Source organism: Ovis aries, chromosome 1 (assembly GCF_016772045.2).
Source record: "Ovis aries strain OAR_USU_Benz2616 breed Rambouillet chromosome 1, ARS-UI_Ramb_v3.0, whole genome shotgun sequence".
Lineage (NCBI taxonomy): Eukaryota > Metazoa > Chordata > Mammalia > Artiodactyla > Bovidae > Ovis > Ovis aries.
In genome coordinates, this window is record NC_056054.1 from 255,449,553 (window position 1) to 255,465,949 (window position 16,397).

Sequence of the window (16,397 nt, forward strand, 5' to 3'; positions counted from 1 at the left end):
TCTCACTGTTTATTCTTTCAGGAGACTTCTCTTGTTCTTTTAATTAGGAATGGTTCCTCTGCTTCTTTATACTTATATTTCTAACTCCATAAATTTAGGAGAAACAGTTACCTACTTATGGCTGTTTTTGTGTAGGAGCATCTGTGTGTGGCCTGCATGTGTCTAATATTTTTGGTGCAAGAGCTTTTAGTATAGAAGCCTCCCATGTCTTTCCTCAGAGTTTGCCAGCTGTTAGCCCCTTGATACAGGGTGTGAATGGTGTTGTAACCAGAGCCTGCACTGCATGTTGAGCAGGGCCTCTTCTTTGCTCTGTGGCTGTCAAAGCCCTGCCAGGAGCAGGATCTGCTCCCCAGTTGCTGGAGCAGATGCCCCTAGATCTGTTCATGAGCTACAGTGTGGGGTGGGTGTAACTGGTGCACTTCCACTGGGAGAGGAGTCGCTGATTATTCCTCCGCAGGAGCTATCCACCAGAAAGCACTCTCTTCAGTGTCAGCTTTTACCCAATGTGCATGCTCACAAAGTACACTGCTGTTACACTGCTGCTGGCACTGCTTTCAGCTGTGAAAATGTAGGAACTGGATGTCCCTCAGGTGCTGTGCTCACAAAGTCATCAGCAGAGATCCACTGGCACAGATCTACTAACGTCAGGCACTGGGACCCACCACAGTCATGAGTAGTTGCACACCTGGACCCACTATGGGAGATACAGTATCATCCTGGCCCTGGCTCCACATGTCCCTGCCCACAATGCCCACAGCCACTACCTCCAGACCCACCTCAACCAGTAACCGGAAATCTGCTCGGATGTCCCACCACCACTGAGCTTACAAAGACACTCCAGGTGTAAATCTGCTGAAGTTGCAAAGCCACCAGATAAAAGTTCAGATTTCAGCCCTGCTTCCAAAGTCATGTGGCCCCTGGGGACCTGCTCTGATTTCAGCCTTGCTTCTGTGTTGGACAACCCTTCTGTGTTTGCATGCTCCCAAAGCTCACAGAGGCAGAGCCATACCCACTGCAAGCATGCCAAAAATGAGGCTCCTATAGTGAGGCCCCACCTCCTCCTCTGCATGCTTGTTAACCATGCAGCTTCTATGTGGACCTCAGCTCTGTCCTGCATACACTCCCAGTTCTGGCCCACACTCCCAACTCCACGGTATCTCCATGCAGCCAACTCCAGTCCTATAGTTTGACCTCTGAAGCCTGAGTTTTAGCACCCAGCCCCTGCATGCATCATCAGATATGTATCACAGGCTGGGGAGTGCAGTGAGGTGGCCCAGATCATCTATCTGTGTTTTTGGTCTCTGTTCTGCCTGCCGTAAGATATCTTCTCCACTCTTCTCTGAGCCTTTGAAGCTCCCTTTCTGTCCTGCCTGACCTCCTAGCTGATGAATGGGAGTTCCCAAGATGAGGGAATCTTTCCCCTTTCACAGCTCCCTCCCAGGGGCACTTCAGATACTTCCGCCTCATTTTTCCCATCCTACTCAAGTACATGGTGATCATTCTTGCAACTATGGTTGTATGAGATCCTCTGTCACCATTCAGTAGGTATTCTATGAGAACTGTTTCACACGTAAATGTATTTGTGATGTATTTATGGGAGTAGGTGAGCTCTATATCCTCTATTTCTGCCACCTTCATCTCTCCATCTTAATTATTTTAGATATAATTTTACTACTTTTATTTTTTAACCTTTATACTAGTTTTATAGGTGGATGATCTACTACCTTTACTATATGTTTGTCTTTACCAGTAAGTTTTTTTTTTCTTTCATAATTTTCTTGTTTCTAGAAATTGGCTTTTGGTTTCCACTTATAGGAGTTCCTTTAACTTTCTTTCAAGGCTAGTTTAGGGGTGGTGAACTTTAGCTTTTGCTCTCTAGAAAATTATCTTTCCCTCCTTCAATTCTAAATGATAACATTGCCAGTTAGACTACTCTTGGTTGTAAGTTTTCTTTTTTTTCTTTCATCACTTTGAATATTTCATGCCAGCAGCCTATAGTTTCTGTTGATAAAGTTGCAGAGAGATTTATGGGAATTCCTTTTTACGCAACTAGTTTCTCTGTGTGTGTGCGCGTGCATTTGTGTGTGCATGCATGTATATTTTTAAGATTCTCTTTAACTTTTAACCTTTAATGATATTGTGTCTTTATGGGTTCATATATGTGTGTCTCTTTGGATTCATCTTGTTTGGAACTCTTTCTGTGCTTCCTGGACTTGCATGCCTACTTCCTTCGCCAGATTACAGAAGTTTTCAGCCATTATTTCTTCAAATAGGTAATCTGTCCCTTCCTCTTTCTCCTTCTTCCAGGAACCCTATAACGCCAGTGATAGCATGCTTAATGTTATCTTGTGCATGCCTGCCCAGTCGCTCAGTTGTGTCCAACTCTTTGCAACCCAATGGACTGTAGCATGCCAGACTTCTCTGTCCATGGGATTGGCCTGGCAAGAATACTGGGGTGGGTTGCCATTTCCTACTCAAGGGGCTCTCCCTGACCCGTGGGTCAAACCTGCATCTCCTGCATTGGCAGGTGGATTATTTACTACTGAACCACCTGGGAAGCCCCCACTCAGGAATCTCTTAAACTATCCTAACTTTTAAAAAATCTTTTTCTTTGTGCTATTTTGCTGGAGTAATTTCTACTACCCTGTCTTCCAGATTGCTGATTGATTCTTTTACATCCTCTAATCTGCTGTTGATTCCCTCTAGTGCATTTTCATTTCAGTTATTGTATAAATATATATACATTTATCACTTTGAGTTCTGAGTTCATCCATTCGTATGCCAAGTTTGGAGAATCTCTATGACTATTACTTTGAATCCTTTATCTGGTAAACTGCAGTATCTCTGCTTTATATATACATTTTTTTTTCTTTTTCCTGAAGTTTGGTCTTAGCTTTCATTTGGAAGCTATTTCTTTGTCTCCTCATTTTCCTTAACTCTCATTGTTTGTTTCTATGTATGAGGTATATTATCTACATCTCCAGCCAAGTGCTCCAGCGGTATCCCCCATGTGGGTATGTGTGCTCTCCTGTTTTTATTGAGCCATGATTACTGCAGGCACATTGGTAGATGGGACTGGTCCCTAAGCCAGCTGGCTGTAAAGCTTGGCTATGACTGCTGCAGGCAGGCATAGCCTATCTTTAATTGATTCAGTATTTCCATTACATACAAATACAGTTTTTAAGCATAGTGAAAATCTAAATTTTCATTAACCAGAATTAATTAGTCTTAGTGAAAGTCATTCAGTCGTGTCCAACTCTTTGTGACCCCATGGACTATGTATATGAACATACATATACATGAATATGTATATGTATATGAATTCTCCAGGCCAGAATACTGAAGTGGGTAGCTATTCCCTTCTCCAGGGGATTTTCCTATCCTAGGAATCAAACCCAGGTCTCCTACAGTGCTGGCAGATTTGTTACCAGCTGAGCCATCAGGGAAGGCCAAACCAGAATAAATACACTAGACCAATACAGCAGTCACAGCCATGTGGGGCCACTGAGCACCTGAATTATGGCTAATTGAGATGTACTCAAGCATAATGGGTCAAAGATTCATTCTTTTTAAAGCTGTGAATGCTATAATAATACTTTCATAATGTGAGATAATGCACTCGAGACGGCAGAGTAGAAGGATGTACGCTCATCTTCTCCTGTGAGAACACCAAGACTGCAAATAGCTGCTGAACAACCATTGACAGGACAATGTTGGATTCCACCAAAACAAGGCCATCAGGTATGACCTAAATGATTATACAGTGGAAAAGACAAATAGATTCAAGGGACTAGATTTGATAGACAGTCCCTGAAGAACTATGAATGGAGGTCTGTAACACTTACAGGTGAACACTGAGGCTGAACAGTGATCAAAACCATCCCCAAGAAAAAGAAATGCAAAAAGGCAAAATGGTTGTCTGAGGAGGCCTTACAAATAGCTGAGAAAAGAAGAGAAGCTAAAGGCAAATGAGAAAAGGAAAAATATACCTATCATAACAACTGCAGAGTTCCAAAGAATAGCAAGAAGAGATAAGAAGGCCTTTCTAAGTGAACAGTGCAAAGAAATAGAGGAAAACAATAGAATAGGAAAAACTAGAGATCTCTTCAAGAAAATCAGAGATACCAAGGGAACATTTCATGCAAAGATGGGCTCAATAAAGGACAGAAATGGTATGGACCTAACAGAAGCAGAAGATGTTAAGAAGACATGGCAAGAATATACAGAAGAACTATACAAAAAGATCTTCATGACTCAGATAACCAAAATGGTGTGATCACTCACCTAGAGCCAGACATCTTGGACTGCAAAGTCAAGTGGCTCTTTAGGAAGCATCACTATGAACAAAACTAGTGGAGGTGATGGAAATCCAGGTGAGCTATCTCAAATCCTAAAAGATAATGCTATTATAGTGCTGCACTCAGTAAGCAAATTTGGAAAACAGCAGTGGCCACAGGACCGGAAAAGGTCAGTTTTCATTCCAATCCCAAAGAAGGGCAATGCCAAAGAATGTTCAAACTACCGCACACTTGCACTCATTTCACCTGTTGGCAAAGTAATACTCAAAATTCTCCAAGCTAGACTTCAACAGTACCTGAACCGTGAACTTCTAGATGTTCAAGCTGGATTTTAAAAAGTTAAAGGAACTGGAGATCAAATTGCCAACATCTGCTGAATCACAGAAAAATCAAAAGAATTCCAGAAAAACATCTACTTCTACTTCATTGACTATACTGTGTGGATCACAAAAAACTGTGGAAAATTCTTCAAGAGATGGGAATACCAGATCACCTATCTGCCTCCTGTGAAACCTATATGCAGGTCAAGAAACAACAGTTAGAACTGGACATGGAAAAATGGACTGGTTCAAAATTGAAAAGGAGTACGTCAAGGCTGTATATTGTCACCCTGCTTATTTAACTGATATGCAGAGTGCCTCATGCGAAATCCTGGGCTGGATGAAACAAAAGCTGGAATGAAGATTACTAGAAGTATCAATAACCTCAGATATGCAGATGACACCACCCTTATGGCAGAAAGCAAAGAATAACCAAAGAGCCTCTTGATAAAAGCGAAAGAGGAGAGTGAAAAAGTTGGCTTAAAACTCAACATTCAAAAAACCGAGATCATTGCATCCAGTCCAATAACTTCAACAGACGGGGAAACAATGGAAACAGTGATTTTCTTGCCCTCCAAAGTCACTACAGATGGTAAATGCAATCACGAAATTAAAAGATGCTTGCTCCTTGGAAGAAAAGCTATGACCAACCTATACAGCATAATAAAAAGCAGAAACATCAGTTTGCTGACAAAGATCCATATAGTCAATGCTATGGTTTTTCCAGTAGTTATTTATGATGGATGTGAGAGCTGGATCATAAGGAAGGCTGAGTGATGAAGAATTGATGCTTTTGAACTGTAGCATTGGAGAAGACTCTTGAGAATTCCTTGGGCTGCAAGGAGATCAAACCAGTCAATCCTAAAGGAAATCAATCCTAAATATTCACTGGAAGGACTGATGTTGAAGCTGAAACTCCAATCCTTTGGCCACCTGATGCAAAGATCTGACTCTTTAGAAAAGACCCTGATGCTGGGTAAGATTGAAAGCAGGAGGAGAAGGGGACGAGAGAGGATGAGATGGTTGGATGGCATCTAGACTCAATGGACATGAGTTTGAGCAAGTTATGGGAGATAGTGGGAAGCTGTAGGAGGACAGGGAAGCCTGGTGTGCTGCAGTCCATGGGGCCTCAAAGAGTCAGGCACGACTGAGCAAATGAACAACAAAACAGAGATAAATAGAATATATTAATTTTATCTGTTTCTTTTTACTTTATTAATGTGACTTCCAGAAAATTTTACACATAGGTGGTTCATATTATATTTCTGTTGGACAGAGCTACACTAGAATATCTTAAGACTACCTCTTCCAATATGAAAAGTCAGAAAGAAAAATATAAACTTTTATAAAATGATTACTTCTCTTAAACATCTAGTGTTAGATGTATCTTAAAGCCAATATATTTTTAAGCCTTTTTTTCCCCACTAGCCACTGCCACTAATTTTTTTGAAAACCAGAGCCTTCTCTTATTAATATAACATATAGCATTTTCACTATTCTAGTGGAGCATGTGTGTGTATTATTTGCTCAGTTGTGTCTGACTCTTTGCAATCCACCAGGCTCTTTTATTCATGAAATTCTCCAGGCAAGAACAATGGAATGGGTAGCCATTCCCTTCTCTAAGGGAATTTTCTCGACCCAGAGATCAAATATGGGTCTCCTGCATTGTAGGCAGATTCTTTACCATTCTAGTAGAGTGGGTGGAATTACTTCAACAAGACAAATCACAACAGAGGTGATTAAAAATAAAGAAATAATTAAGAAAGTAATTTATGTCATGGAGATAAAAATAAAAGCCAAGGGTGGGCAGCTAATGTGTAAGAATAGGGAAAAGGCTGGGGATTGGGGACTGAACTCAAATCCTCCTTTGGCTTTGTGGTATATAATCCTTAGGCTTCAAGAAAATAACTTTTCCATATAGTGAGATTACTGAGAAGAATATGATACAAAGCAACAAGTGTTCTTTTTTTAATTTTCCAAAGAACCCCAAAATGAAGTTATGCCACTGTAGGCTTCAATTTTTACCACACTCTCCGTTAGAGTAAACTCCAAACATGTCAGTGCAGACAACACCTCTGCAGCATTTACACTAAAGAAACATCTTGAAAGATAGCCCATCAGAGGTATAGCTCCCAGTAAGACCATATCACTACTGTGTCTCTGCCATCATAAACTTTTAAACAGTAAATCTGAGCCAATTCAATTAAGTATATGATAATTATACCAAGACAGTAGATTAACATTTGTGTTAGGATCATCTTTTTTTCATAAGGAAAATGGTGCCTTTAAAAATATAATATATATTCAAATCTGAACAATATCACATAGCCCATCTAAATACTTCAAAAGGAAAACATATACAATGCAGGCTTTACTTTTCTCACATACCATGTATAAGCTAAATATTTTACATTCTGAGCTGGCTTAAAATTTTAATTTTTTTCAAATGTTCTTAATGTTCTCTAAGACTTCCCTGAATGTTTCCTTTTCACTCACTGTATTATTTGGACAGGAGGGAAAGTGGCAAGTGATTATTTGCCCTCTAAACAGAAATGACCTTATGTTTTAGTGATTATTCTGATGTTTTCCTACGCTTATACAGCTATCACTCTGTCTTTGCATCTAATAAAGTACTTAGAACTGTTTAACAACTGTACTTTTAAATTTAATATATTTTAATGTTTGATAGAACAAACATCACCCTTATAAAAAATGTTCCCTGGTACCATTCATTTATCCTTCCACATGAATTTTAGAATCATTCTGCAAAGTTTTCAAAATGTTAACAGACAACAAATTATGTGGATAACCATTTGGAAAAAACTATAGATCTCTATCAAATTCCGTGTACCAAAAGAATTTTCAGATCAACTTTATTAACAAGAAGTTATAAAGCATTAGAAGAAATCTTGGCTTATGTAAGTCTTTATGGTATGACAGCAAAGATAAAAACCTTAAAGAAAAATTAATAGACTTAACCCATTCTAAAAATTGTCTGTAAAACAACTGTATTTCCATGAAAATTACTAGGCAAAATTAAGGTAAACTGGGAAAACACACACAATTACAACAAAACAGCAAAGAGTTAATATATTTAGTGTATATATTAAGAGCTCTTTCATAGTATAATATAAATATTCTTTAAAAATAAGCAAGGGACAGAAATAATTTACAAAAGAATGGAAAGTCATAGGTAGATAAAAAATGCTCAGCCTCATTCATAATTAAAGATGCAAATTAAAACAAATAATCAGACACCATTTTTTTCCACCTATCAGATTGGCAAAGACAAGCCTAAAAGTAGGGGAAATTAAAATAAATATTTAAATAAATAATAGTGCTCAATAATGAGAAAGTGTGAGGAAACATACATTCTCAAACACTGCTGGTGAAAGTGTGCATCAGTACATCTTTGAAGAGTACTTTGACAATATGCATTAGAATCTTTAAGAATGTATGACTACTTTGATGCAGTAATCTTTCCTAAGAAAATAAATGGACATAAACACCTAAATATTTAAATAAGGATGTTCACCCAAGCTCTACTTAAGAGTAAAAAAAATAAAAACCTAAAACTTCTACAACAAAACATTGGTTATATGAATTAAGGCATTTAATGGTAGACTAAGCTTCTATACAATCATTATGACTCATATTTGCTGACATGTCTTATTTAAAGAGAAAAATTTTTAACTGGTAAAAATTAAATAAAATATTGTAAAATGCTTAGCATACTGCCTGCCACATTGTAAGCAAATAATTTGCATTTTTACATTATGTTCATGGAAAATTTCATAGGTATATAAATATGGGAAAAATAAGATGATGAACCCTTAAACATTCATCACCTAGCTTCAACAGTTATCAACTTTTTGCTATTTTCAGTAATTTTTTAAGTTTGCAACTATTCCTCCATTCCCATACACACATATAGTTTCTCCTATCAAATGTACGTGAATGCAATGTACACTGCATACAAGCACAGAAAAAGTCAGAAGAAATTTACATGCAAATGCTAATTATGGTAAATCTCTAAAGGATGGAATTATGAGCGATTTTATTTCATTCTCATTTTCTCAGTTTTCTAAAATGAACATGTTTTATGTCATTTTAATAGCTGATGAAAACAAAAAATCTCAAGCAAATATACGACTCAAAGGGTGAAAAGTTATTTGGAACTCCACTTTTCCTTTTATTTTTTTCACCAGGCAGCTTGTGGGATCTTAGTTATCGAACCAGAGTTGAACCCAGGCCCACAGCAGTGATAACACTAAGTACTAGCCATTGGACTGCCAGGGAATTCCATGAATTCCACTTTTAGATGTTAAAAAATATAAAAGAAAAAATTTTTTATCATTTTTTTTTTTTTAAATTTGGGGTAAGTGTGGCTGTTAAGGGCTTCCCAGGTGGCGCTAGTGGTAAAGAACCTCCCTGCCAAACACAGGCGACATTGGAAACATGGGTTCAATCCCTAGGTCAGGAAGATCCCCTGGAGAAGGGCATGGCAATCCACTCCAGTATTCTTGCCTGGAGAACCCCATGGGCAGAGCAGCCTGGTGGACTACAGTCCATAGAGTCACAACGAGTCAGACAGGACTAAAGCCACTTAGCATGCATTTGGCTATTGATATCCATTTATCCAATCTACAAAGTTTTCTACTCTTATTGTTCAATGAGGATTCACTTATCAACAAAATACAATGTTTCAACCTTAAGTGGAGTTCAAAACATTATTCATACAATTTGGGAAATTTGAAAAGATTAGATATTAAATTATTTAAGAAGTGTTTTAGTCTGTTAACATGACAGTGGTATGTTTAATTTTTTTAAGTACTAACCTGCTGGGAAATAAGATAATATCTATAATTTGCTCTGCAATATTTCAGCCAAAAAAAGGAGAGAAGAATGAAATAAAATTGGCAAAATGAGTTGCTGTTCAATGAATATAGTCTTACTCTTGTAAGTTGCAAAGTTTTAGAGATTTATTACACAAAAATGGACATATAGTTAATACTGTACTATACTCTTTAAAATGGTTAAAACTATATGTTTTAATATTTTTTACCACCAATTTTTAAGATTGGCAAAATGGAAACTATTAATGCTGGGTAATGGGTATATAGAAATTTCTTTTAAGAACTTTTTTTTAAATGAGGACCAGCGAGTACTGCTAAGGGAGAAAGACATAAAAGTAACAGTTTTTCCTTAATCAGAGCAGTTTTAGTTTAAACAAAACTATCAGAAGAGCTCAAATACAGAAAACAAATGTTGGCTTTTTAAAGGCTTCTTACTCTAGCTCTAGCTGAATTATGGTAAATAAAAATCTCATTTTTTCTAACAATGAAGCCTTAATTATGTTCAGTAATCACAATAGCAAATTAAAAAAAGGATCTACGATCAACAATAAGCATACTACACAGAAGAATAATTGAGAACTTAAAAACTAGGACTCAATTTTCTTTTTTGCCAATCTGAAGCCTATAATATCTTATAGCTATTTATGTTTGTACAGTGCTTTAGCATTCAGGTAAAAATAAAGAAAACTCCGGTCTACACTTCCAGGGTTTTATTGGCCCACGCTGGCTGCACAGCTTGCTGCAGCCTAGTAAATAATTTTGATCCTTTAGATTGCTGTGGGCCCCTTGCGCCATTCTGAGTGGAGTCACTAGCAGCAGAGCCATTCATGGCAGTTTATTAGCCCACTGATATTTCAGGGTAGATGATTAAAAGCCAATGTATTACTAAGACTTGGAGCAGCAAATAATGCAGATTGTTTTTTACCTTTTTTAATTCGTCCCTCTAGCTCTTCTTAATTTCTCTGGTAATTCCCTCTTCTATAAAACTGAGATTTCTACCAACCTTGACAAATTATCATGATATTAAACAGACAACATATAATTACATATTCTAGATAACTACACTTAGAAGAAGCACTGAGACAGTGTCTAGCACATCGCTGTTGTTGTTGTTCAGTCACTAAGTCATATCCGACTCTCTCTAACCCCATGGTCATAAATATTCATTACCTTCTATGTTCACTTCCCTTTTGATCTTGGTTTTTAATTGAAAAAGCAAACAAACTGAATATGTTCCAAGAAGAAAATTCCTAAATTAGGTAGCTAATTTTTTGTTTTGCTTAAGCCATCAGTTCATTAAAAAAGTTTCTAGTAATGTTGTAAAAAGTGTTTCTGTTCCCACAAAGATACTGCTTTTTGTTAGCGTAAATCTTTCAGCATTTGTGTTCAAACAGGCTGACTGGCCGAAGCTCCCTGGCTGAGAACCTCAGCTAAGGCACTCCCAGCTATCAGAGATGGAACAAGACACAGACAGAAGTGGGGCCAAGGCAAGAGCAAGAAAGAGCCAGAATAAGTCAGAGCCAGAAAGAAATGGAAAAGGAGATGGAGAGCAGAGGTAGAAAGAGAAAGGAAGGGAGAGTGAAATGAAAGCGTGGAGTGAGCAGGAGAATGCAACTCAGTGACAGACTGAGAGAACAAGAGTGAGCCCGAGTCGGGGAGGAAGGAATCAGTGAAGGAAAGCAGCAAGGAAAGAGCAGTGGGCGTGAGGATGGGGTGAGCACGGTGAGCACACGGCGCTGCATTTTTTAAGCTGGTTCAAATTTAACTGAAATCTCTCCGCCTCTCATTATTCCAAAGATGTCTTAAACTTACCTGAATTATCTCTGATTGTTCGGCTAGAGCCTTTCTTTGTGCCTCCAGAGAAGACACCTGTTGCTGATAAATCAAGCGCTGCTTCTCCCAGTCCAGTGATTTCTGACGAAATTCCTGAAGAGGCAATTAAGGTACTTAACTTCTAAGTGCTTCCCCTTGCTGTCACCACCTTCCAGATTCACTTTTACTTTAATTTTTCCCCAGGTCCCTGGGTACACATGCACCTTTCTCCACAGCAGGAGCCCCATTACTCACTTAACTGATAGAACTGTATAGTAATACTAAATTCCTTACATACTGTGCCTCTGGATATCTGTCTTTCTAAATTTAACACACTAATGGTGAAGAGTACGAAACACAGATACTAAACACTGGATTCAAGATGATTTTCAAAGATCTGCTGCCACCTAAGGGTTGTTATAATTTTTAGTGATTTTTCAGAAAACTGATGTTAAGATAATGAAAATTTCAAAATATAATTATACTTATCACTCACTACCCAGATTCTTGATATCCAAACCCAGGAACTGAACAGATTCAAACAAATGTTCAGATAAATCCCTGGGGAGCCCAATTCTCATCAGAGCCTAAAACTCAGGAACCAGACAGATTCAGTTAACACAGTATCCTTTGATATCCATTTTTTTTTTTTTGGTGATATCCAAATTTTTATTATCTCAACAGAACTATAAAGACATGAATAATAAAAAAAAATCTGTATTAAATTTTAACAGATATCTATAACCCAAAGCTAAAGAGTTCAAAATTAATGATGGATCAATAATAACTTCAAGTTGCACGATCAAGAAAATGAGCCCAATATTCATGAAAATGAGGCATATCAAAGGGAAAGGAAACTCAGTCTTTCTATCACTGTCCTCCAAGAGTCTCAACCCCAGAAGCATGCTAGCTTAAGGTAATTACTGTTCACCAGCTGATATTCACTTACTCATTGTTTCTACCACATATAGTCCAGGTACTGTTCTAGTGCTAGGGATACAATATTTAACAAAACAAACAAAAATTCTAGCCCCACTCAACTGGAGGGAGACAGGCAACACATTATTGTACAGTAATTAGATAGCAATACAGTCATCTGTCAGTATCTGCGCAGGACTGGTTCCAGACCTCTGTGGTTACTAAATCCACAGATGATCACGTCCCTTATAAGAAATGGTATGTTATTCACATGTAACTAATGTGCATCCTCTCACAGACTTGAAAACATTGCTGATTACTTATAACGCCTGATACAATGTAAACGCTGTGTAAATAACTATAAATACAATATAAATGCTTGTGCATAACAAATCCAAGGTCTGCTTTTTGGAACTTTCTGGAATTTGCTTTTCCCAGAATATTTTAGATCCACAGTTGGTTAAATCCACGGATGCAGAACCCATAGATACGGAGAGCCAACTGTACCCATTTTGGGGGAAATCGAGCATGGAGTACTCAGAGTTGGTGGCAGTTTGCAAAAGGAGTGGTTAGACTGAGTAACATGAAAGTAAACACCAGGGAGGTGGAGATGAAGCTACACTATTCTGAGAAGCACAAGGCCTTGACATGGAAGCATCTTGGCATGTTCAAGGATGAGCAAGAAGACTGGTGTGGCTGTGGGGGAGTGAGCAAAAGGGAATAAAGGAAGGGAAAGGTCAGAGTTAACAGGCAGTAAGACTCTATAGTCATTATGATAACTTTGTCTTTTAAGAGAAACTACTGTAAATTTATGTATAGGAGAGAACATGATTTAACTTAAACTAAACAGAATCATTCTGGCTGTTATGCTGAGAAAAGAGAAATCGTGGGTGACTCCAAGGTTTTTGGGCTTCAACAATCTGAGGAATGGAGTTACATTAACTAAAACAGAAATGGTGCTGGAAGATGAGGAAGAAGAAAGTCAGGGCCTTTATTTTAAACATGTCAAGTTTGAGACAGCTTTAGATACTGTATGGAGATGTGAAATGGGAAGCTGGAAATTATTCTGTAGCCAAAAGTCAAGACTAGATATAGGAATATGGTAATTACCAACATAGACACAGTGCTTAAAACTATGAGACTGAGTAGTATCACCAAGGGAGTAGCCTCGACAGAAGAAAGAAGAGGCACAACAGCGCAGTCGTAGGGTGTTCCAACGAGAAAAGGCTGGGGAGAGAAAATCATTGAGAAGGAGTGGCAAACAAGGCAGGAGAAAAGCCAGGAAAGTACAAGTGTTCTCCAGGCCAAATCCAGCTGAGTCCAATGCAGCAGCAGGATATGGAAGACGAGGGTGGACACAGGCTTCAGTAATGAGAATTCACTGGTGACCTCCATGCCAATAGCTTCTGCAGAGGAGAGAAAGGCCTACTGAGTGAGTGTAAGAAAAATGGAAGGAAAGGAACTAGAGACAAATATAGGTACCTAAAGTCATTTAGTTAAATGACTAGTTAAACAACTTCATTTTTTATAAAATGAAGGAGAAAAATGAGACAGTATCCAAAGGACAAAAATAGTGGTCAACAAAGGATATTTAAGAGGGGGAAAATTTGCATGTTGGTGGAAAATATCCAGTAGGGAGAAAGAACCTAAGGACACCGAATGGAGGAGAATTTCTGGAGTGGCGTCGTGGAAAGGGAACAGGGAGAGCATGGACAGATCCTTCAGTAGGAAGGCAAAGTATATGGAAACAGTTGCAAATAGGAAGCCAGAAAGGCTGGAAGCTGTGAAAATTATCTTTTCATTGCCTCAGTTTTCTCAATGAAATATAAAGGTCATTACCCAGAAGTGAGGATGTGGAGCAAAGTGTTAAAAATTCAAGAAAAGAGAAAGTATGAAACAGTCATTATGGAAAAATAAGGGGAGAGTGAAGAGAAATATGATTCTGGACAGCATGAGGACCCATCAGAGGTGAGTGAACACAAATTGAAAATGAGGCCGGTCAGCAAGATCACATTTTTCTCCAGCCATCATCTGCCACAAATGACAGGTAGACAGTAGGGAGAAAGCTGGATTTAACGAGTGTTAGAGGAGGAGCCTGGTGGACAATAGCCAATGGGGTCGCAAAGAGTCAGACACGACTGAAGTGAAGTGGCTAACTAAGCTATGACAAACCTAGACAGTGTATTAAAAATCAGAGACATTACTTCGCAAACAAAGGTCCGTACAGTCAAAGCTCTGGTTTCCATAGTAGCCGTGTATGGATGTGAGAGCTGAACCATAAAGAAGTTTGAGCACTAAAGAATTGATGCTTTTGAACTGTGGTGCTGGAGAAGACTCTTGAGAGTCTCCTGGACAGCAAGGAGATCAAACCAGTCAATCCTAAAGGAAATGAACCCTGAATATGTGTTGGAAGGACTGATGCTGAAGCTGAAGCTCCAATACTTTGGTCACCTGATGGAACTGATTCACTGGAAAAAAAAAACGCTGATGCTGGGAAAGATTGAGGATAGGAGAAGGGGGCAACAGAGGATGAGATGGTTGGATGGTATCACTGACTCAATGGACATGAGTTTGAGTAAACTCAGGGAGATGGTAAAGGACAGGGAAGCCCTGCAGTGCATGGGGTCACAAAGAGTCGGACACAACTGAGCTACTGAACAGCAACAACAACAAAAAAAGAGAGGGCACAGAACAGAAGGGGAATATAAGGAGTGTAACCATGGGATAGAAGCTGGGTAAGGAATGGTAAGTGTGGACACGAGGTCGGTATGGAGCAGTGACAAGTGGCCGGATCCAAGCACTTTAAGGAATGGGGAATCAGGTGACTATCGAGCATTAGGAATAAGAGGGAGCAAGCTGAAAAGACGGGGATAGCAGTCAGAAAGAATGAGATGCTTAAAAATGTGATTCTTGGAGGGTTGCAAGTATTGCTAGTGACAACACCTAAGGAATTGCAATGGGAAAAGGGAAAAGAGACAGACAGGAGATCAAAATATCTCTGGAGGAAAGAACATCAATGAACCAAAGACCACAGTATTGTAAGGATCATCCTTGTGGACACCAAAATCCTCAAGAATTATGGTAAGAGCAATGTTGGAGAGAATGACAATCAACCAGGGGAGCAATCAGGGAGCAGAAGATGACTAATTTTGACTGTATGTACATTGTTCTTGTTGTTGTTTAGTCACTATGTTGCGTCGGACTCTTGAGACCCCAATGACTGCAGCCTGCCAGTCTCCTCTGTCCATGGGATTTCCCAGGCAAGAATACTGGAATGGATTGCCATTTCCTTTTCCATGGGATCGTCCCAACCCAGGGATGGAACCTGAGTCTCCTATGTTGACTGGCAGATTCTTCACCACTAAGCCACCAGGGATGGTGGTTTATGCTGATGACATGAAAATCAAAGATGGAGACTCTGAGGTACAAAGAAAACAGAATGGGGAAGCGGTAATGGGGAATAAGAACATGAGGGGTTTTGCGCAAAAACCCAGGTACCAGTGAAGAAGGCTGGACAGAAAGCAAAATCTGATTCTAAGCTCTTCAATCATAGAAAAATATTGAGATGTAAAAAAAAATTAAAAGTAAAAATTAAAATTCTAGGCAGTAATAATATAACAGTATTAGTGGGTGACAGGTCACTCTGAGTAGAAACACTGTAAGTAATCATACAAAGATGCTGAACAATGTTTCTCAAATTAACATCAGCTGGGGAAGCTAGATAAAATGCAGAGTCCTAGCTCACATGCCTTACTACTGGATCAGAATCTTTGGGAGACTAAAGAGGACCCTGGTTAACACTTAGGTACACCTGAGAACCAAGAGCAAAGGCAGAGAGGAGTGGTGGATTCAAGGGGGAGAAAGTGACAGCCCCATGCTGTTCTTGGTGGTGTTATCTCAACTTCCTTAACTACTCTGGGGAGTCAAGATATACAATAATTATGGAGTTACTCAAACTAAACAAAAACTTAGTCAGCCCAGAGGGAGGCAAGTGACTTATCATATCTAACTGGGAACTAAGAATAAATAATCTGATATGCAAAGTACTGTGTACAAAAAAGCCACATACCTTTAACACTTACTAAGCCCTTCTGTTAGGTGATAAATAAAACAAAGACAATACCCACAGAGGACAGCCAGTAGCTGCTATCAATGTTCCTTAGTATTGGCACTTGGGGTACAATAGGTCTTTC

The 16,397-nt window shown here is 38.8% G+C and overlaps 1 protein-coding gene across 21 annotated transcripts in view; it reads right to left on the minus strand.

Annotated features, from left to right (window-relative positions):
* CEP63 (centrosomal protein 63) overlaps positions 1 to 16,397 on the minus strand; it is an 85,931-nt gene that overhangs the window by 37,949 nt on the left and 31,585 nt on the right. For all 21 annotated transcript variants that reach the window (XM_060395588.1, XM_042236842.2, XM_042236811.2 and 18 more), the window contains one exon: positions 11,287 to 11,400. In XM_060395588.1, the coding sequence (XP_060251571.1) occupies positions 11,287 to 11,400 (114 nt within the window). The remainder of the gene's footprint in view (positions 1 to 11,286; positions 11,401 to 16,397) is intronic.